Source organism: Pangasianodon hypophthalmus, chromosome 29, assembly GCF_027358585.1.
Source record: "Pangasianodon hypophthalmus isolate fPanHyp1 chromosome 29, fPanHyp1.pri, whole genome shotgun sequence".
Lineage (NCBI taxonomy): Eukaryota > Metazoa > Chordata > Actinopteri > Siluriformes > Pangasiidae > Pangasianodon > Pangasianodon hypophthalmus.
Genome location: NC_069738.1, coordinates 8,977,600 through 8,998,265, shown reverse-complemented (window position 1 = coordinate 8,998,265; position 20,666 = coordinate 8,977,600). Strand labels below are relative to the sequence as shown.

At 38.1% G+C, this 20,666-nt stretch overlaps 1 protein-coding gene across 7 annotated transcripts in view; it reads left to right on the top strand.

The window, feature by feature from the left end:
• Positions 1-20,666, top strand: part of col16a1 (collagen, type XVI, alpha 1) — a 92,720-nt gene that overhangs the window by 42,133 nt on the left and 29,921 nt on the right. For 5 of the 7 annotated variants that reach the window (XM_053231405.1, XM_053231404.1, XM_026942393.3 and 2 more), the window contains exons 9-36: positions 1,070-1,102; positions 2,304-2,339; positions 2,592-2,648; positions 3,059-3,094; positions 3,217-3,261; positions 3,383-3,421; positions 3,627-3,689; positions 4,290-4,334; positions 4,447-4,542; positions 5,836-5,871; positions 6,024-6,068; positions 6,287-6,322; positions 7,717-7,839; positions 8,979-9,014; positions 10,660-10,695; positions 10,811-10,918; positions 11,151-11,195; positions 12,828-12,863; positions 12,958-13,011; positions 14,321-14,365; positions 14,458-14,553; positions 14,995-15,030; positions 15,119-15,217; positions 18,479-18,601; positions 19,142-19,177; positions 19,277-19,330; positions 19,422-19,490; positions 20,103-20,156. In XM_053231405.1, the coding sequence (XP_053087380.1) occupies positions 1,070-1,102; positions 2,304-2,339; positions 2,592-2,648; positions 3,059-3,094; positions 3,217-3,261; positions 3,383-3,421; positions 3,627-3,689; positions 4,290-4,334; positions 4,447-4,542; positions 5,836-5,871; positions 6,024-6,068; positions 6,287-6,322; positions 7,717-7,839; positions 8,979-9,014; positions 10,660-10,695; positions 10,811-10,918; positions 11,151-11,195; positions 12,828-12,863; positions 12,958-13,011; positions 14,321-14,365; positions 14,458-14,553; positions 14,995-15,030; positions 15,119-15,217; positions 18,479-18,601; positions 19,142-19,177; positions 19,277-19,330; positions 19,422-19,490; positions 20,103-20,156 (1,617 nt within the window). The remainder of the gene's footprint in view (positions 1-1,069; positions 1,103-2,303; positions 2,340-2,591; positions 2,649-3,058; positions 3,095-3,216; positions 3,262-3,382; positions 3,422-3,626; positions 3,690-4,289; positions 4,335-4,446; positions 4,543-5,835; positions 5,872-6,023; positions 6,069-6,286; positions 6,323-7,716; positions 7,840-8,978; positions 9,015-10,659; positions 10,696-10,810; positions 10,919-11,150; positions 11,196-12,827; positions 12,864-12,957; positions 13,012-14,320; positions 14,366-14,457; positions 14,554-14,994; positions 15,031-15,118; positions 15,218-18,478; positions 18,602-19,141; positions 19,178-19,276; positions 19,331-19,421; positions 19,491-20,102; positions 20,157-20,666) is intronic. The other 2 variants (XM_026942394.3, XM_026942396.3) reach the window with 2 other exon arrangements.

Sequence of the window (20,666 nt, the reverse complement as noted above, 5' to 3'; positions counted from 1 at the left end):
GATAAATCTTCAGAAATGTACATTAGATATAAATGTCACTGACGTAATACAAATGCTTTGTTAAAAATTTTAAATGCTCTCACTGGCCACTTTAATAGGAACACCTATACAGCATGCTTATTCCTGCAGTTATCCGGTCAGCTAAAATCATGCAGATACAGGACAAGAGCTTCAGTTAACATTCTCCTCAAAAATCAGAATGGGGAAAAAAAATGTGATCTCGATGACTTGGCATGGAGTATTTCAGAAACTGCTGATTTTCTGGGATTTTCACACACAGCAGTCTCTAGATTTTACAGAAGATGGTGTGGAAAACAAACAAAAAAAAGCCTTGTTGATGAGAGAGGTCAGAGGAGAATGGCCAAACTGGTTTGATCTGACAGAAAAAAACACTACTTACAACCGTGGTGTGCAGAAAAGCATCTCAGAATGCACAACATGTCAAACCTTGAGGCAGAACTGGACAGTTGAAGATCTAAAAAACATTGCCTGATCTTTTTCCAATCTTCTAATCCAGTCTGTGCCCACTATAGCCTCAGATCCCTGTTCTTGGCTGACAGGAGTGGAACTTGATGTGGTCTTCTGCTGTCTCCTGCTGGCCTCAAGGTTCAGTGTGTTATGTATTCTGAGATGCTTTCCTGCTCGCCACGGTCCTAAAGAGTGATGAGTTGAGGTGAGCTCGAACCAATCTGGCCATTCTCCTCTGACTTCTCTCATCAATAAGGCACTTTTTTTTTTTTTTCCTCGCAATTTTGTGTAAACTCTAGAGACTGTTGTGTTTGAAAATCCCAGGAGATCAGCAGTTACTGAAATACTAAAACCAGCCCATCTGGCACCAACAACCATGCCATGGTCAAAGTCACTGATCACAGTTTTTTTTTCCCATTCTGATGTTTGATATTAACTGAATTTGAATATTAACTGATTGACCTGCATGATTTTATGCATTGCGCTGCTGCCACATTATTTAGCAAAGCTACAGATTTTCCTATAAAAGTGGCTGGTATATAGACAAAGAAGAGCTTTAAAAGAATCCTGACCACTTTTATCCCTTGCTCATTTTTTACAGCCTATCCATGGATCAAAAGACTTGGCGGAAAAAGTAAGTCTCATAATCCAAGCCAGCAGAAACAACATTTAATCCTGTCTTTAGAAAAGAATCTGCCACATGTGCTGCACTAGTTCGAGCTCAAGCTGAAAGCTCTTCCTTACACACCAACAGACCTTTGACCTGCTCTGTAATTTAGAATAAATGATAAGCAGATAGCTGAGTATGGAGCCGCAGCAGAGGTAGAATTTTAACACCATCCGAGATTGAAAATTGAGATAATACACTGACAGCAGAATGATTTGTATGTTATTATGCAGCACCGATCTTCTGGGGCTCACTGGTTTCCTGCCTGTTTTGTCGCTCATGTGCAATAACTGAGTAGTGCTTCAAATTAGCATACTAAACATCTCCTGTCAGTCTATTTCGCACTTCAGCTGCATAGACTCTCAATCACTTATGGCTGAGCGAGGGAAAACATTTTACCTGGTTTCAGATGAATTAAACAGTCTTTGCAATGGGAAGTGAACATGTCCTAATGAATTAAAATGGCTGCATGAAAGAGGGTTGAAACATTTTCATTTTAAAAAAGTGAGGTCTTTTATTTAGCCAACTTAAGATGATCATTTAGAACCAGCACACCACTGAAGAGTTAAAACTCGACATGTACAATGGTATATTTCACATTTCCACCCCCCTTCCCTACAGATGCATGATTGGAAAGGATGAGTAAGTGCACCACTTGTGCCAGGAGAGTGAAGAAAAGGCCTGTTTTATCCCGCTCTCTTGTCTCTCCTTGCTTTAGCTCGCTTCAGTCAGTATACCTTAACAGCCTGGTCTCGAAGCAGGACTTACTGGCGCGACGGGTGGTAGATTTTGTTTTAATTACGGCCTTCCGCTGTAAGTGTCAGCTATTTATGACTTGCTTTAGTTCACATGTGCCCCCTCCTGCCCATGTAGCGCTCCAGCTGGCGTGTGCCAGCGCTGCCGTAGGGATCCTGCTGTTCTTACTGATCTTTATCTCCCGCGAGAGAGATAGGCCATGCTAAAGAGACACACTAGTGGACCCCCCGTCCACCCCCCCATCTACCCCACCCCTTCCCTCGCTGTTTACCCCCTCCTTATATGCACCGTCTTTTTTTGCTCCGTCCTTCGTTTTTAAACTGTGCTTTACTGCCATCCTCAGTCCAACATGTGAAATTCTGATTCGCCGTGTGTTCAGTGAAATGATTTGGCTTTTTACTTTTTCTCCTAGTGCGCAGGCTGTGTGTTGATCACTGAGGATCAAAATGTGGGTATAACAGTAATGTTTGCCACATATCGAGCATGTATTGCACCATATGCATGAATATGCTTTGGACCCAAGATAGCGGCTTTAGGAGAGAAAATATGTAAGATGGATTTACAGCTCGAGATGTGAAACACAGCATCACGCTGCATGATGCACTTCCACTCGGCTTGTGTGAGCACGATCCATGTATGCACAGGCCGCATTGGGGTGTTTTGCATGTTGTGTTATAACAGGTTCTACACTGTGTTGCAGCTCGTCCAGGAAGGGGAAGCGGGTCAGCGTGGCCTGAAAGGAGAAAAAGGAGAGCGGGTAAGAATTAGTGATTTGTTCACTATCACTGACTTGCATTTGGCAAAGCACAAAAAAGCACAGCTGTCATTCATGGCCCAGACCTGCCGAGATTAGACGAGCGAGTCAGCGAGTGCACAGGGAGCTTCATTTGTTTTGGCATCATTAAGCTCTGGCTCATTAGAGACTGCTCCTTTTTTTTTTTGCCAAAGCGTCTCTTTGAATAGGCTGACTTTTCCAAGCTTTCATTATTTTTGGCATTGTCTACTGATACATTAATAGCAAAGCCCATCTCCTTAATGGGAGGCTATGAGACGATCATGAGAGGATATTAAACTGTCTTTGTGCTTCTCTTGGTCGGAACCATTAGAATACCTTTTAAGAGGATTATATTATACCACTATGCAGTGATCCTTTTAATCCATCTGCAGGGTCTGGACTGCACTGGAGCTGGAGTTCCTGGTCGAGTAAGTTCCTCACCTTTACCTTCAGCTTTCATTTCAATGTCACTATTGATTGTTGTATAATTAAAGGACGTCATGACAGACAAGAGTTTTTTTTTTGCTGAGCCTGTGTGCTTGTTTTGCAGTGTCCGGAAGGAGTGAAGGGGGAAAAAGGAGAGCGAGGAGAACCGGTGAGTGTGTGCTGGTGTGAGATCAATGGATTGTTTGAGAGGTTCTGCTTGAGCCGAGGGATATATCTTGATCCTGTTTCCACCCTTCGATTCAACCGTTCCTTATTCTCTTATATTTCAGGGTCTGTCTGGAAACTGGGAGGCGGCTTTAGGAATTAAGGTGAAAAATAAAGCACTAATGGTTTTGCACTGTTCTTCTTTGGGTATATCTGATGGTTACTACGGTTTATTGAATTTCCGGTACTTAGTTTAGGGGTGCCATTAAAATGATCAGTTAGCTTAAAGGGAAATCACAGAGCTTTTCACTCTCTGTCTCTCTCTATTACTATTTAATTCACACTCATTCTTTCCTCTTTCACTTTCAGGGAGATAAAGGACAGAAGGGTGAGGTCGGATCCCCAGGTCTCACTGGAAGTCCAGGGAAAGATGTATGTCAAGAATCTACATTAATACATCTTCATTTCAAATGTCCTCCCATTTCAAAGAAAATAAGTCAATATTCGGTGTAATTGTCTGCTATGTACCTTGCTACTACTTAAGCGTGTGCACACATGCGACTCCTCCATGATCTTTAAAATCCATACATTCATAGTACACAGCTTTTTAAAAGCGTTATAAGGAATTACACTCTCTTTAAGCTGCTTGCTGCCGCTTGTTCCCTCTTCTGCAAGATCTCTTTAGAACTTAAATCTCCTTAATGCCTCGTAGATTACCTTAGACCAACAAAGGCCCGTAAATCAATTCTCCTCCATTGATTCTTTTAAATGGAGAGTCAGAGCATATTAACCAAGATTTAAACACCCTAATCTTTTTTTTTTTTTTCAGGAAACGAGTACGCTAACAGATTCACTGCTTAGTGCATGTTTACAGTTTTAATTCGTTTTAATTCTAAATTGTTTATCTGGTTAAACCAACCTTCACTGATGACCTGATTGTTTTAGATTGAATAGATGACATCTGCAGTGTTTTGGTGGTGTGTGTCATTGCTGTTGGCATTTAAAGTGATGGAACGCTCTGCCTTGTTCTAGGGTCGTGCTGGATCTATTTGTGTTGTAGGTCCTAAAGGGCAGAAGGTAAAACTGACTGATCCTTTGCGATCGATTTTGTCATGTAAAGATTGATTTTACACTTTGTGTTTCACACTGTAGCATATAAAACTTACAACTGCTTTGACTGATTTAAAAGGGAAGCACAGGTTCTGTTGGTCCAGAGGGGCTTGCAGGAGAACCAGGCCTACCAGGACCTCCTGGACCTCCTGGCATTGGCATACCAGGAAAACCTGTAAGCACTTAATCATGAGGTCTCATATTACACTTATCTCCACATTGAATTTTGACTGTGTGTCCTCAGGCTTGATCAGTCTGTGCATCGTATTACATATTAATCATTTTTCAAAAACGAATAAAACACTTATTTAATTACATGCACATACACTTATGGGACACTTTATTAGCAACACCATACTAATACTGGGTAGAACCTTTTTTTTTTTTTTTTTGGCTCTCATAACCGCCCCAATTCTACATGGCATGGATTCCACAAGATGCTGGAAACATTCCTAGTCCATGCTGACATGATTGCATCACGTGCTGAAGATTTGTCAGCTGCACATTCATGCTGCGAATCTTCCATTCTACCTCATCTGAAAGGAGCACTATTAGATTCAGATCTGGTGCCTAGGAATGTCGCTGAAGTACACTGAACACACTGTCATGTTCATGGAAACAGTTAGAGATGACTTTGTGGCATGGCGCCTTATCAGACATCATTATCAAGTAGCCTTTATAAGATGGGTAAATTGTTGCCATAAAGGGTTGCACATGTTCAACAACAATACTCAGACAGGCAATGGCATTCAAATGATGCTCAGTTTGATAAGGAGCCCAAAGTGTGCCCAGAAAACTCTCCCCACACCAGCCAGAACTGTCAACACAAGGCAGGTTGGGTCCATGGATTCTGACCAGTTCTGACCCTACTGTCTGCATGTTGCAGCATAAATCAAGATTCATCAGACCAAATGACTTTTGTCCAATTTTCACCTGTCCAGTTACGGTGCCCATTGTAGCCTTAGATTCCTGTTTGTGGCTGATAGGATGGAACCTTTTCTGGACTTCTGCTATTGTAGCCCATCAACCTCAAGGTTTGATGTGTTGTGCATTCTGGGATGCTTTTCTACTCACTACGTTTGTAACAAGTGGTTATTTAAGTTATCGTAGCCTTCCTGTCAGCTCGAAGCAAGGCATCAACAAGGCATCTCCTGCAGGTTTTTACCTGTTTTTTTAACTTGTTTTTGAGTCCCATACTGTTAGATTTTGTCATTTCAGCTAACAACTAACATCTAATATTGACTCAGTTAGTCTTTATGCTTTATTATTGCACATGCTTTCATCAGAATTAGTATTAATTTTGCAATACGTTCTTACATTGCATTGCATTCATTTTCAATGGCTGATTAAAGTAAAAGACTTCTGGACCCCTGTGCATAATGATTTGTGACACTCATATGGAAGTATCTTTATTATAGTCATTCTGGCTGATGAACCGTTTGTCATCCTCTTCTTTATTTTTACTCAGGGGAGCCCAGGCCTACCTGGATCAAAGGGAGATAAAGTGAGTGAAACAAAATTTGACTGATTATTGTACGAATTTGTTAGACTGAACTACAATTGTTTCTCTTCAGCAGACTCTCTTCATGACTACATCATGGGGTGTTTCAAAGAACTGTGCCTGATCAAAGTAATATCTGTATTTCTGTGTTCCAGGGGGATTCTGGGATACCTGGGAAGAATGGGACGACGGGTGATCCTGTAAGTGTGATGATCCTTTCATGTGAAGAAGTTTATTTCAAGCTGTTTACTATTCAGAGGCAACTGAATGTGCACTGTCTGTGCAGCACCATAATCAATGTCACTTCCGCTATTGTCATTATCTCTATAATTATAATCTACAAGTAAATTTAAGTGGAAGTGGAAAAGCTGATGAACACTCGCTGTTTTCTTTGGTGACATGCTTTGGGTGCTTGCAGGGTCCAAGAGGTCCAGGTGGCCCCAAAGGTGAAAAGGTGAGCCAACACAAAACCATGTAGACTTACATAATTTTAAAAATGGATAAAAAACCAATTTACAATTATTAAACTATGTCACACTGTTAGACTAGAACAATCTTACTGTTTGTGTGTTTGTTGTTCTATTTATTTTTTATTTATTTTAAAATGTATTTTTTATGCTTTTATTTTCAGTTAGTTTTTTTTAATTTAATTTTTGGTGTTTTTGTTTATTTTATTTCATTTTTTTGTGTGTGTGTTTGTATAAATGATACAGCGGTGTTTCTAACAGATCTGAAAAATATTTTAGTAGACTCTTTTATACATATCTTTACAGATATTTTGAGATGTGAAATTTCACATCAAAATAATATTTATATAGTAATTATTGTGTTGACTACTTACACATTTATTTCATCAAGACATTTATTTCGCTTTTATTCTGATAGCCAGAATATATGACTGATCCAGAAATACTTCAGTCAATGATTTGTCTTAAATAAACAAGTATAGCTTTTAATAATGTTAACCGCAAGAGACGGAGCTGCCTTATAGCATCTGGGTGTAAACTGAAACCATTCTGGCTTCCCAACCATGACATAGTCTATGTGAAATTGTAAATGTAAGCATGTTTTACTGTTAGAAGTCATGGCTCTCATGCACAAGTAAACAACAGTAATAGAAAGAAAATTTATTAGTAGCTTTTAATGTCAATGTTTTCAGCTCCTGATAAACAGGAAAGTGAACTGCACGGCTCTTAACTGCTCAAGCGCAGCTCAGTTATAAACAGTCTGAGGCAGCATGAAGAGTGTTCCGAGTGCCGTCCCATCCCATATCATCGGCAGTGTGAAACATCGATTTGAATTACCTTTATATATTGGTTGCATTCTGTGACATGTAAACGTGTTGTGTGTAACTACATTATAGTGGTTTATTCTACAGAGAGAGGTAATGGGGGAGCTGTAGAGCTACAGCAGCAGCAACATGCTCTGGCTCTCATTAAAATCAAACTTCATCTTTCACTGCTCTATGAACTCACAGAGCAGTTACAGTAGAAATGAATGCTCCACTCCTTGCACATGACATGCGCAAGCCACATCTGGATTTGCTTCTAGTTTCTGCAGCACTGCAGTGTTTTCCGCCTCCCTCTCCCTCATTTTCTTCCCCTTCCCCTGACCCCGAGCTTCATTCATGCTAAATTGAAAACATGGCTCATTGTTTTCTCCGAACCGATCAAATATAAAACGTAGACTAAATGAACTTGAGCAGTCGTTAGTTCACTTATGTGAGTTACTTAACTATGCCTATATGTGGGGAACCCTGGACAGCCATATAAACCCTGGACATATAGTCATGTAAACCTTTGTTGATTATTTGTATATTTTCTGAATATAATTTTTTGCCAATTTAAGGGTGAACCATGTGAAGTTTGTCCAGTGCTGCCAAAGGATTTGAGTGAAACCACAATCCTTCAGGGGAAGCCTGGTCCCAAAGGAGAACCCGGAGCACCAGGCAAAGGAGAGCAGGGTTTGCCTGTAAGTTCATTTCTGCTGATAACAAATATGAATGTGCTTATCAGTGTTTTCATACATACAGATCATTTAGAAATTTCTAGTAAGCCTAGTAAGGCTATTTTTAATTTTTCAGATTTTTCTCCTCTCATCTAAGTCCTATGGAATAATGGCACAGCATTTGAATCTCTGTCTAGCATTCACACCTACAGCATGATCAAACCTGTTACACTGACATGACACAAGTATAGATGTGTGAATTGATGTGAAATCCTAAGGTCCCATGAGCACTAGCTATTTTTATTATCCTTTAAAAGTTTAAAAAGAGCACAATAAAGGGCCACAGTCCTGCTCTCTGAATTCTAGGACTTTTCCATGTGCTGCAGTAAGTCAATATATTATCTTGCCTCGGCATACTCCTCTTTCAAATGCCTATTTTTTAGTTAGGTTACCTTGTGGGAGGCAATCCTCACCTTTTTTTTTTTTTTTTTTTTTTTTTGCTTTTACTTTCTGAACCGATGGAACGACGCTTCAAGCCTGCTGGGTTTATATCCAATGAGTAACGATGCCCTTATTCCGCTTGCCACCAACCAAGCCACATAATCATATTCTATCTCACATAATTATAGCCACTGGGAGCGTTTTTATAACTCATCTGTTGAGGCCTGGTGATTTTTCTCTAAACAAAACCCCTATTCCATTGTCAACAGCAGCAGGTTTTTTCCCCCTTTCATCGCACTCGAGGAGGCAGAGATGAAATCTTCGCAGCGTAATGTGTGCTTTCTGCTCTTCCATCTTTTTTTTTTTTTTTTTACCTATTTAGTCTTACTGTCTGTTCCACTATGTGAGAAGGATAAAATCTGCCAAGTAAGAGTCTGCTTGGCCTGCCATAAGACGATGGTGTGTATTTCTCTGTAACAATTTGCAGTAAAGTCAGAGTCAATTCCTCATAGTCAGATTTGGGCCTGGGGAAAAGGAGGAGGATAGATGGAGAGAGCAAGGAAGGGCAGAAATGAGAGATAAATGTAGAGAGGGTGAGAAAGTGAGAGAGAGAGAGCATGGGTGTAAAGTGTATAAAGTGATACAGCATCAGTGAGTAAGAGAGAAGTGCCATCATGGAGAGTAAGTCTGGTTTAGTTTGAATCTTTTTTTTCTCCTTCTAGGGCCCTTCAGGGAAAGACGGAAAAGCAGGAGAAAAGGTTTGTGCCGATTCATGTTTTAATGTCACCAATTAAAGGAGCGGTTTGTAACTGTTAGAGCATGAAAATATTGCAATAATGAAAACGTCCAAACAAACACACTCTCATCTGAGGAAGCTATGCGTTGTGAGTTGCTTTGTAAGGAAAGGAGGTGGAACTGAGTGGCTCTGACTAGGGGTGGGGCTAATTACAGGCCCAATAGGGGTGGAGCTAACATTTTATGCCACATGCATCTAAGGCCTGAAGTACGTTTGTACACTATAAAAATGATTATACATCGTAAGATGTGAGATTTCATCTAGAAATACATCTGATAATTGTCTAATTATTTGACATGATACACCTACAGTGTTATTACTTCATTGTTTTTATTTCATTATATTCTTATTTCGTGATTTTATTCACAAAGGGTTTTATATATATATATATATATATATATATATATATATATATATATATATATATATATATATATATATATATATATAACACCAATCATGCCAATCATGTAGCAGCAGCACAATGCATAAAATCATGTCAGGTCAAGAGCTTCAGTTAATGTTCACATCAAACATCAGAAAGGTGAAAAAGTATGATCTCTGTGACTTTAACCATGGCATGATTGTTGGTGCCAGATGGGCTGGTTTGAGTATTTCAGAAACTGCTGACCTCCTGGGATTTTCACACACAACAGTCTCTAGAATTTACACAGAATGATGCAACAAACAAAAAACATCCTGTTTGTGTGGAGGGTCTGCAGGAGGAAACACGTTGTTGATGAGAAAGACCAGAGGAGATTTATAAAGAGAGTTATAAATATGAGGAAATAAAAATAAACCCTTATTTGAGTTTCTGTATCCTTCCTGGCAGCTGGAATCAATCTGGCTATTTTCTTCTTATCTCTCTTATCACCAAGATTGTTTCCATCCACAGAACTGTCTTGTTTTCAATGACAAGGTGTCAGTCAGTGTTTTTTGTTTGTCGCACCATTCCGTGTAAACTCTACAGACTATTGTGTGTGAAAATCCCAGAAAATCAGCAGTTTATGAAATACTCAAACCAGTCCATCTGGTACCAACAACCATGCCATGGTTAAAGTCACAGAGACCACACTTTTCCTTCATTCTGATGTTTGATGTGAATGTTAACTGAAGCTCTCGACCTGTATCTGCATGATTGTATGCATTGCGCTGCTGCCACATGATTGGCGGATTAGATAACTGCATGAATGTGCAGGTGTACAGGTGTATACTTCTTTAATAAAAACTTTTATTTTTCCTTTTTCTGGTTCTTAAACCTACTTGTCAGCCAGGCAACTGTAACACTGCTTGTGTCTGTTTGGCATGCGGTAATGCAGTTGAGCTTCTCTAGCTTAGATGTTGTGTGAGGTACCAAATTTTTATTACAACTGTCCCAAAAGCATCAAACAAGCACGTCTATACAACAAGGTCTAAAAGTCTTAAGTTCACCTCCAAGAACTACCGTTATTAAATCATTTATCAAAAACTAGTGCTTACTTGACACTGCAGAAAGCGTGTTTTGACAAGCCGTGCATGTCCATTGTGTCCTCCATCTTTACTCTTCCTGCTTTCAGCTGTGAAGTGTTCACAGAGAGCTGAATGTTTCATCACTGTTTGTTTCACAGGGAGAGCGAGGCTTAGAAGGGGCCAAAGGGGAGAAGGTGAGTTCGGACTTTTGCAGAATTACAGCGTAAAGATGAAGCATCTCTCTGCTGTTCAGGCAGAAATACTCAGGCTGGGTTCCCAAACCCATCTGTCTTGTTCTGTCCTTGTCAGGGCGAGTCGTGTGGTATGTGCCCCACGAATGGTGGTATTTTCGGAGCTCAGAATCTACAGATGAAGGGGGGAAAAGGGGAGGCAGGAATTGGACAGAAGGGAGAACAGGTGAGTTATGTTATTCCTGAGTGCAGCTGTTTATTTTAGGAGCTTTGTAGGAAGAAATTGGCATAGATATATAGAAAGCGAATCATATTAGATCTCATGCACTGCATCTTTCGTTGAATTGTCTATGTTATTGTGCAGTGTATTTCCAATATTCTCTTTTTCCATCCTTTCTTCATTACTTTCATTATATTTCTTTTTTAATTATCTTTTTGTCCTCTTTTTTCTTTCTCAGGGAGAACCAGGTCAAATTGGCCTGCCTGGACTCAAAGGGGAAAAGGTCTGCCTTGCTGAACACAATTACGTATATTAGTCATGTTCTACTGATAGACTTTTTATGTTCCATACGTAAACATGAACAAGTAAAGCAGGATGTGATCTAAAGGTTTTAATGTTTTTTTCTATGGAGGCATCGATGCCAGTACTGGTGCACATTTACTTGCACTCATAAATGATACTCCCATACTCCGCGATCCGATACCACGGGATGCAAGGCAAGCCTAGTGTTCGTTGTTGTCTTAATGAACAGACAGCGCAAAATGACAGCGATCTGGACATATTGCATGATTAATGATGCAATCAAAGCAAAGCAGACTGCAAATTGTTCTCCGTCCAAATATCATGAGGAATTACAGCATCTTCCTACAATATCTGATAAAACATCTTAAACATAAAGCTCAGCATGAGGAGGTCACTGCTAGCAGCACATGGCGGTAACTAACGCTGTGCCAAACACTAGAAGGGTGAGAAAATATCTAAAGTATACTGTACTTAACGATTAGTTACTGTAGATGGTTGACAATGAGGACTCTGACGCAACGAAAACAAAAACGTACTCTAAGTACACCTGTATAGACGTGCTTTACTGAAGTGACACCAAACCCGCTCTCCACTACAACGCTACTGGCTAATGCACTTCATTTAAAATCAACCAGCCAGTGTTAGAAAGAACGAGCCTGAAGCCTAAGGACGTGAATACACATTTTTATGGCCGCTGTGTAAACCAGGGCAACATAAACAGAGCTAAATAAACTGTTCTGTGATGTTAATCCTATTAATACTCATTAATGCTCGTTTTAGTATTGGTATTGACGATTACAAAAAAAAACAAAAAAAAACAACCATGTACTCTTACTCAGGTATCGATGCCTTACTGGTTTTTACAAACTTCTCATTTACGGCAAAAAACATATCATCTTAGCAAGTGAAATTATCTAATTATATATAGTTATATATTATCTTATATAGTCAAATTTATTTAATATTTAGTGTTATAAGATTACAATAAACCGATTATAAGATTACTAAACCTAGACATTATTACATATTTCAAGCTTGTAATTTTCTTATTCTATTGCCAGATAATTTTGCTTCTTTTTAGAAATAAATGCTTAAAATGAGTAAAATTATCTGCCAAGAAAACAAGACTACTTCAAGCTTGAAATGAGCGCAAATTACTAAGCCTTTTCCAAGCCATCTTTTGTTTGGTTTATTGTAATCTTATAATGGAAATACTAGATAAATTTCACTACATTCAAGGTATTTCCAAACTGAGTCAATAAGTATTGGTCTAAATGCAGTGTGGTTCACCTCAAACTCACACGAGACACAACACTGGGGTTTTTTCCTGAATCATTGGATGCAATGTATTCTGAATATTATGAACATAAACTGAGTAGACACTCTCATCTTTAATTTATATTGTCACTTACTCTGTGTAGATATTACAGCCATTCTGTATTCACATCATATTTAACATTATATAACCACTTCTGAATAGTACATATCACTTTTGGGAAATTATTATCATATTAATGTATCATTTAGAAAGATGTACCTAGATGAAGTGATTACTGACTGTCGTGGCTGTCTGTGATGTCTGACACTGGTGTTTTTTTTTTTTTGGTTTCAGGGCGATGCAGGAGGCAAAGGCAGTGAGGGGAAAACTGTAAGTCTGCCTTATTCATATTGATATTTGGATTTTAAATAAATGGCCAAAACAATTAACATTGGTGAGACAATTCATGGAAAATCTTTTTCAGGGCAAGCCTGGACTAAAAGGTCCAATTGGCAAGGATGGACAGAAAGGAGAAAAGGTGATGAACTGCTATGGAATAGAGGACATTTTGCTGCATTGCGGAGTGAAATTTGGAGGAGAAATGCAACCTTGGGCTCCCGACTACACAGTGGATCAGTAAATTAATGCGCTTGGTTGCACAGACTGTAAATGAGTATATGCATGGTGTTCTGGGAGAACCCTTCACCTGGTGAAATTTTGACATTTACTACTATATACGACTAAAAACTAAAATCTCCTGAACTGAATTATGTTCCTCTGTTGCACATACATCTATCTCAATCTCAAGTAAAGTCTGCTTATCCTTAAAAAGAGAAAAGGAAAAGGGAAAATCATATTTTACGTTCCAATTCCACTGAAAGACACCAACACATGGATTGTCAAAAATCAACTTCTACATGGTCTGTGAGGAAAAAAATCACAATTTTGCATGCTTTTATAGCAAAATAATTAGCAACAAGGTAGTGAAATGTGGCCAGATGTGAAGCAAAGTTACTATTCCCAACTCAAAGTTCATTATTTTCCAATAACATCACATCCTGAATTTGCTGACATTAACATTTTTTCAAATTTAACCATTCAACACTTAATATTGTGGAACGTCCCAAAGACAGGTTTCTAATTTATAATCAATTATGTTAATACAGCTAACATAAGCTAATCAGTTTTGCGAATTCAACAGTGTTTTGTGTAATATAATCTGATTTTATGTGCACTTGATTTCATCTATAATAAATAAAATATAAAAATATTAAATATAACCACTAAAACTATATCCAGCTTTATACATTGCCTTATTCATAGTCTACAGCTGTTTTTACAGCCACATTTATTAAACGGGCTCCTTGTCTGCCTAACATGATCTTTGCAGAAAGCCAAGGCAAGATTATATAGTAAATAAAAAAACATTTTTTTGTAGTTATAGTTAAATATTATGAATATTGTGTCTTAAAATTGAGGTTACAACGTATGTTATAGAGCGAAAAACTCACTTTTCAGTATTTTTTGCTCAGTCTCAGCAGCATCTGATGGGTTTTCCCAGGCAACCAGGCATATTATTGGATTTCTATTAATAAAATTTAAACTTTTTAGCAGTGAAAAAGATCCACTTGGCAAATTTTACCTTTACTAGGCTCTGTCAAATTTACGGGTGGAAGTGAGAGCAATTATCACTTGCTGACCTTTCTTTAGGTTCTGCTTAATAATCACTGCAAAGTTCCACCCTGCAAAGTTCTGCCAAGTGCTAAAAATAATGTGTAATATAATGTGATAATGTGATCCTGATAATGTGATCATATTCCAGTTGTATCTGATTGTATTTTGTGTAGGGAGATGCTGGTCAGTCAGGTTTACCAGGGACCAAAGGTGAAAAGGTGAGCTTGGATTTGTGTGTGTGTGTGTGTGTGTTCTAAATTAAGATTTGTTTGTGAATGTGTAAATGTGATACCTTCATTGTGTGTCTTAGGGAGACTCATGTGGTGTGTGTTCAAATTCCCCGTCTGAAGTGAAAGAAGGCAAGATACTGTTTAAAGTTCCAGGAGAATCCGAGGAGGGCAAAGTGGTGTGTCTTGCTTTTATGATCTCAGTGTTTCACTTGCATTCATATGTATGCAAATTTTAAATTATCATATAAGAAATCCACAAATCCAGAAGCAGAAAATAAATATTTCAAATATTGCAATGTTTTGGCATCTGGCTGAGGTGAAAAATCGATCAAGACAAGATATGATAATGTTTTTCAAAATACGCTACTAAGCGTGTGTTTGAGTCTCTGTCTCTGACAGTTGTGTTGAACCAGCATTTTTTAAATACTGTGATCATGCATCAGAATATTCACAAAAGGTGATGAAACGCTCAGTGCTTCATAGTTTCTCTTGCAGACTTCATTTCTTCTAATGTTTTGATGAAATTCATTGAGTCAACTCTTTGAGATTTGATCTTATCCAGATATCAGCGAGTGACTTACTTTTAAATTAATCCCACTTTCAATCCATCTCGACAGGGACCTCCAGGCCCCCAAGGACTGAAAGGAGATAAAGTAAGTTACTAGAGCTACATGAATGACCTTCTGAACATCATGTTATCATCACACTGTCAGATAACGATGAGCCTGTCCATATCCGTAGGGTGAGCAGGGTTTGCAGGGAGAGCCAGGACTGGCTGGATCACAAGGATCCCCGGGACTGCCAGGGGAACCCGGGAGAGACGGACTCAAAGGACAGAAGGTAACATTATACCACAGCACTGTTTATTTCTGACAGTCATTCCAGCTGCAAAGTTTATATCAATGCACTCGTTCTAATATGATATTGATTATGTAGTAACAACATACACAGGAACTTGTTACTATATAAACAATTTAAAAACCGCTCCATTTAAACCGATTTATAAAAGGTGTAATTATTGATATTGGGAAGTGTTCTGTAAGGAGATCTCCAGTGTCAGAGGTAAAGCTGTAACTTTAGAGAATGTTTTCAGGATGGAGGGCTTTACAGTTTCTTAGTAACATTTGTTTTTTTTTATTGGAGAAAGAATTTGCCAACTTCGAGAGACAAAAAAGAGAGGTTGATAATAGAATGACTGATTATAGCTGCTATTACATAAGTGACTAGAGGTACTTGTTTTTTTTTTTGTTTTTTTTTGCAGAAGTTGTACAACATTAAACGTAACTATAAATGAATAAAAACTATGACGTGTAGTTCTTTAAAAAAAATGTGTTAGCGTTGGCAAATTGCTGTGGTTAAAGAGAAATAAAATACTTCAAGATGTGATGTTATTGGAAAATAATCTACTTTGTGGTGGGAACAGTGCTTTGTAGCAGGCCACATCAAACCATCCTGTCACTGATTATTTTCTTATAACAGCACACCAGTTGTGTTTTATTCTTTAAATTGTATAATGGGAACATTTTAGAGAGTATTTCCTTGTTAGGTACAGATAACGAAAACAGCATGCTTTAAAAGAGAGAAGCCAATACAGCATCTGTCCACTTTTCTCTGTATTTTTAGAACAAATTAAATACTGTGCTGCTTATTCTGTATAATAAAAGGCTACTTTTGCCCTCTTTGCTGTCCCTATTTGGTCATCGTTATTGTTTAACACATGATCACGAGTGCTCGGAGTTTTTTTATATCCTCCTTGACTCAAATGAGTTCCAGAAAGAAGCTCAGGCGTGTTGCTGAATACCCCGGGAATTCTCTTCTAATAAGCACTCTTGATCCATCTGTCAGCACTGTAGCGCATCTTTCCAATGATTAAAGTCATGGTGCATTGCTATCAATGTGTGTCTGAACATAACTTGCAGGCAATGCTGAATTCAAATGAAGTCTTGCGAGTCAGGATGCAGTCTGAAAGCTCTGGGGTTTCATGAGCATAAGTGAAAATATGATGTGAACAGGAATAAGATTTTTGATTTAAAAAAATTCAAAAGGACATATAATGCAAACTGTACAGATATAGTAGATATAGCATTCTGGATCCAGAGTTATGTGGTTTCTGTTATAAAGGGAATGAAAACATGGCAAATCTAAAAAAAAATGGACTAGAATGATTCTTTTTGTGATAATGACTAGATTTAAATTAATAGGATTAGTGAGTGATCTGATTGAAACTGGTAGGAGTGTGGAGTGGAGGCAGGGTTGAGCATTTTTTAGTTGAGTGCACACTTAAAAATCATATTTTTCTCTTATAGATATGATCTCTTACAGCTTTGGGGATTTGAGCACAAAACTTCTAAACAAAACGTAAACAAAGTTGAAATGATACACCACCATTGCCATAACTATCCTTATTAATATATTATCACATAATATCACGGCTTGCTGCTTTGGCTGATGCAGTGAACAGACTACAAATACAAGGAAGTATACAGGGAAGGATTTTTCATTTTGAACATCAAAAGTTTTTGACTGCTAACAGCTGACAATTGCATCTGGAATCGTTCTTCACTTTGTAGTGATATGTGGCATATAACTGACACACCACTGGTATTATAGCATCAAATAATGATTTTCTGTCTAAAGAATGACAGTTACACTGAATGTGACAGAAAATATTATCAAGGAGTTAACAATATAGTCGAATATTTTTGACTGAAAAACACATCAAGGCATTATGATGGTGGACGAGACCTTCAGCCAGCTGCACCAGTGGAACCTAATTTCTATCATAGCTTAGTTTAAATGAAAACATCCACTTTATTTGCGATTACGAACTAGGTAACTGTAACGGACAGAACTTGGGCGAGTGTTACCATGTGCATGAGGTTCATTAACAATGAATCAAAACCAGACAAGGGGTAAACCACAAACCTTCATCCAAAACAACAAATCGTTCTGAATCAAAGAAAATAAGGTCAAGAGCACAGGAAAAACAGTCAGAGGATCAACAAAGCTCAGAGCGTTTATAAACTAAAAAGTAGGTGGCAAGACTTCGCAAAGAGTGTTTATGAACCATGCGCTTGTATTTGCTGAACCAGGAAGTTAAGATGAAGTTGTGAGTGTGGAAAAAGACCTCTGCTGGCATGGAGGTATAATATCCCAGGTGTTTGTTAGACTAACAAAAGCAGCAAAAGGAGAAAACTTTTTTTTGGTTTGGTGCATTTGTTTATGGTTAAAACTAACTAAACTAATTAAACTCCAAGGAGATCCAGACTTCACTACACATGTTTTTATGGTGCTTTTTTGTTCTGTAGTGTATTTTATAAACTGACTTTTTTTTTTTGCTAAGGTTTTGTCTTGTCTTTGTTTTGAATTTGTTAGGAGTAAGATTTGCCTTTAAAATATTAAAGTAAATATATTACACTGGGGGAAAAACAGACACAAACCACTTCCGTTGTCTCTCAGTCATGGATCTAGTATTTTTAAAGTAGACGTTACTCCTTGACTCAAGGTCAAATTTATTTACAAGCTGGAGCAAAGCCCCAAGAGGACTGAAAGCCTAAAACTTAGACTTACGTTTTCACTATGGCCATTTTTTACCCTGTGACTTAACATGATACTTGAGACTTGTTGACCCTTCTGAATTCAAAATTAAGAAATATAATGGTCACTTGTAGCTTTTAAAAGACCTAATTACTTTGTTACTTTGTATAAAGCAGATCAGTGCATGAGCACACAGTAGGAAAGCATGCAATATGCATGGTGCGTGCTGCTTATTCACACAGCCTAACTTGTAAAAAGACTGAACGTGACGTGAAAAGTAAAACACTCATGAAATATTAAAATGTACTCTGTGCTGAACAGCAAATGCTGACAGATAATGCTTTCAGAAGTGTAAACAGAGACGACTGCAACAAATTCGCTTGGGACAATAAATAAAAGTAATAAAAAAAGTGTGACAGCAATGAAACTAAATGACTTACATCCCATTTACATATCCCATTTACACATAAGTGGCAGGCGCCAGTGCCTCTGAAGTGGCGTCAAAGCTGCTTATGCTAAACACCGAGCCCTCGGGTCCTCTTGTCTTTTTGCCTCTGTTGCCAGGGCGACGCCTGTGACAGCTGTCCGACACTTCCTGTGGCTTTGGATGATGTTGTGGGCTTACCTGGACCCAAGGGAGAGAAGGGAGAGGCAGGTGTACCTGGCGTGGGGAAAGCCGGGAAGAAAGTGAGTTTCTCTATGCAGCCTCCTTTGCAGCTTTTCATGATATATTTGGTTTAATGTGGGATTTAAAAGAACAGCGTGAGGCTACATTTAGATGTAAGCAGAATTTATAAGCTATTATCTATCAATGTGTAGCATATCTATGAAAATGTGATTTAAAATTGCTAAATAAAATCACCAGGAACTTAATTTTTTATGATTCTGAGACCATTTTTTATGATATATCTCTATAGCCAGCATTCTAATACACATAGCCAACACATCCCACAAGGTAATATAAAAAGCAAATCTTATTAGTGTGTATAGTGTTTACTAATGCTTTTTGGACGCACACATTTGGCTGATTTCAGAAGCCATTCCACTTGAGATATTGGATTAAATATGAAAATTGCATGTGCACCTACAGCATAGTGTTAGTGGTTTGTCGGCTTATAGAAAATAAGCTTTTTTGTCCACACGTATCATCTTATCCTGTTCTGAGCTAGGCATTATTTTTTTCTTACATCTTTTTTTCACTAATCCACACCTTCTGTTTCTATTTAGGGCGAACAAGGGCTAAGAGGTATTCCTGGACCTGCTGTAAGTGCATTAAATGAGTCTTGAGTATTAGCAATTGATTTACAGCTTATAGCTGTTACCTCTACACTTTACTCCATGACATGTATAATTACGCCACAGGGTCCAGTAGGACCTCCAGGACCTTCTGGGCTTATAGGACCAGTTGGACAAAAGGTAAGAGACTCCTAGAATGGCTTTGTTTACTTTTTGTGGACATCTAAGTCCTAAGGCTACACATTCCTGACTAATGTTGTGACCTCTGCAGGGTTCGAAAGGAGAAGTGGGGCCTGCGGGTCCTCAGGGACCGATTGGCATCAGCATAACAGGACCTTCGGTAAGAGCATATCAAGCTAAATATAAAGAGAGGAAATCTGTCATTTGGATTCAGTTGACAGCAGACATGTTACAGTGTGATATTTGTGATGTACATTATTGATATTGTATCTTTTGTTTCAAATTCAGAGGCAGATGACTAATTATACAATATTTTGTGCTGCAGTTTTGCACTCCTGAGATAATGGCAGTCCCAGTCTGAAGGCAGCTTATAAGACAACTGTTATTTAAGCTTCCTTAACTTTGCTAAAATCCTTTTTTGGCAAATAAAAGGCTATAGTTCTGTTCACAGGATGAGTGTTGCATTAAGATCTGCCTGTTTTGTAAAACCTATTTTTCTACTTTTGGGGTTTTACCAAAGGCTAGGAGAATGATAAAAGTTATGACAATATGAAAGTTAGGTTATAAAAAAAGACATTATTGAGAATGATAATGTTTTAATGCATGGTCATTTATCAGGATAATATTGTAAACTGGGGCTTACATTATATAAAAATGTAATATTGGCACATACATGAATTACAGTCAGGCTTGTGTGATTAAATATGTAAAATATATTAAAAATTAATGTGTCTGAATAATGCTAGGGTGTGATTTATTTGTTGTGTCTTAGGGTAGAGACGGTTTTCCTGGCCCTCAAGGAATCCCAGGCGCAGATGGGATACCAGTGAGTAAAATGTTTTGAGCCTCTGTTGCACTCTTCTTTCTCCTCTTTTTCTTCTACACAGTTCTGCTATGAATTTTTGTACCATTAAAACAAACCCTGTTACAATCTCAGATGCACTACTTCCACTAGATTACTACGGTTATAGATTCATTTTTAAATTGGATTGCAAATGGTTTTGCAAAAGCATGCATTTGTATGCTAATGACACACGGTGTTAATTCTGCCCTCTTGAAAACCAAGAGCTGATACTGAGTTACGATGGACTTCCACGCTTTTTGAATTACAGTAGACATAAAAAGTCAACACACTTTATCCAGAAATAAAGACAAATCTTGTTAGAAATCAGGACAAACATTGTCATGTTCAGTGCTGTACATTATTTTTTAATTTTGATTATTTTTTCTAATAATTATCTATTTGTTTTCTTTTGTCGGTTTCAATGTCACGTTAAAGATGGGGAAAATGTCGGACATATCTGATTTATCCCTGGAATCACATCACAAAACCTTT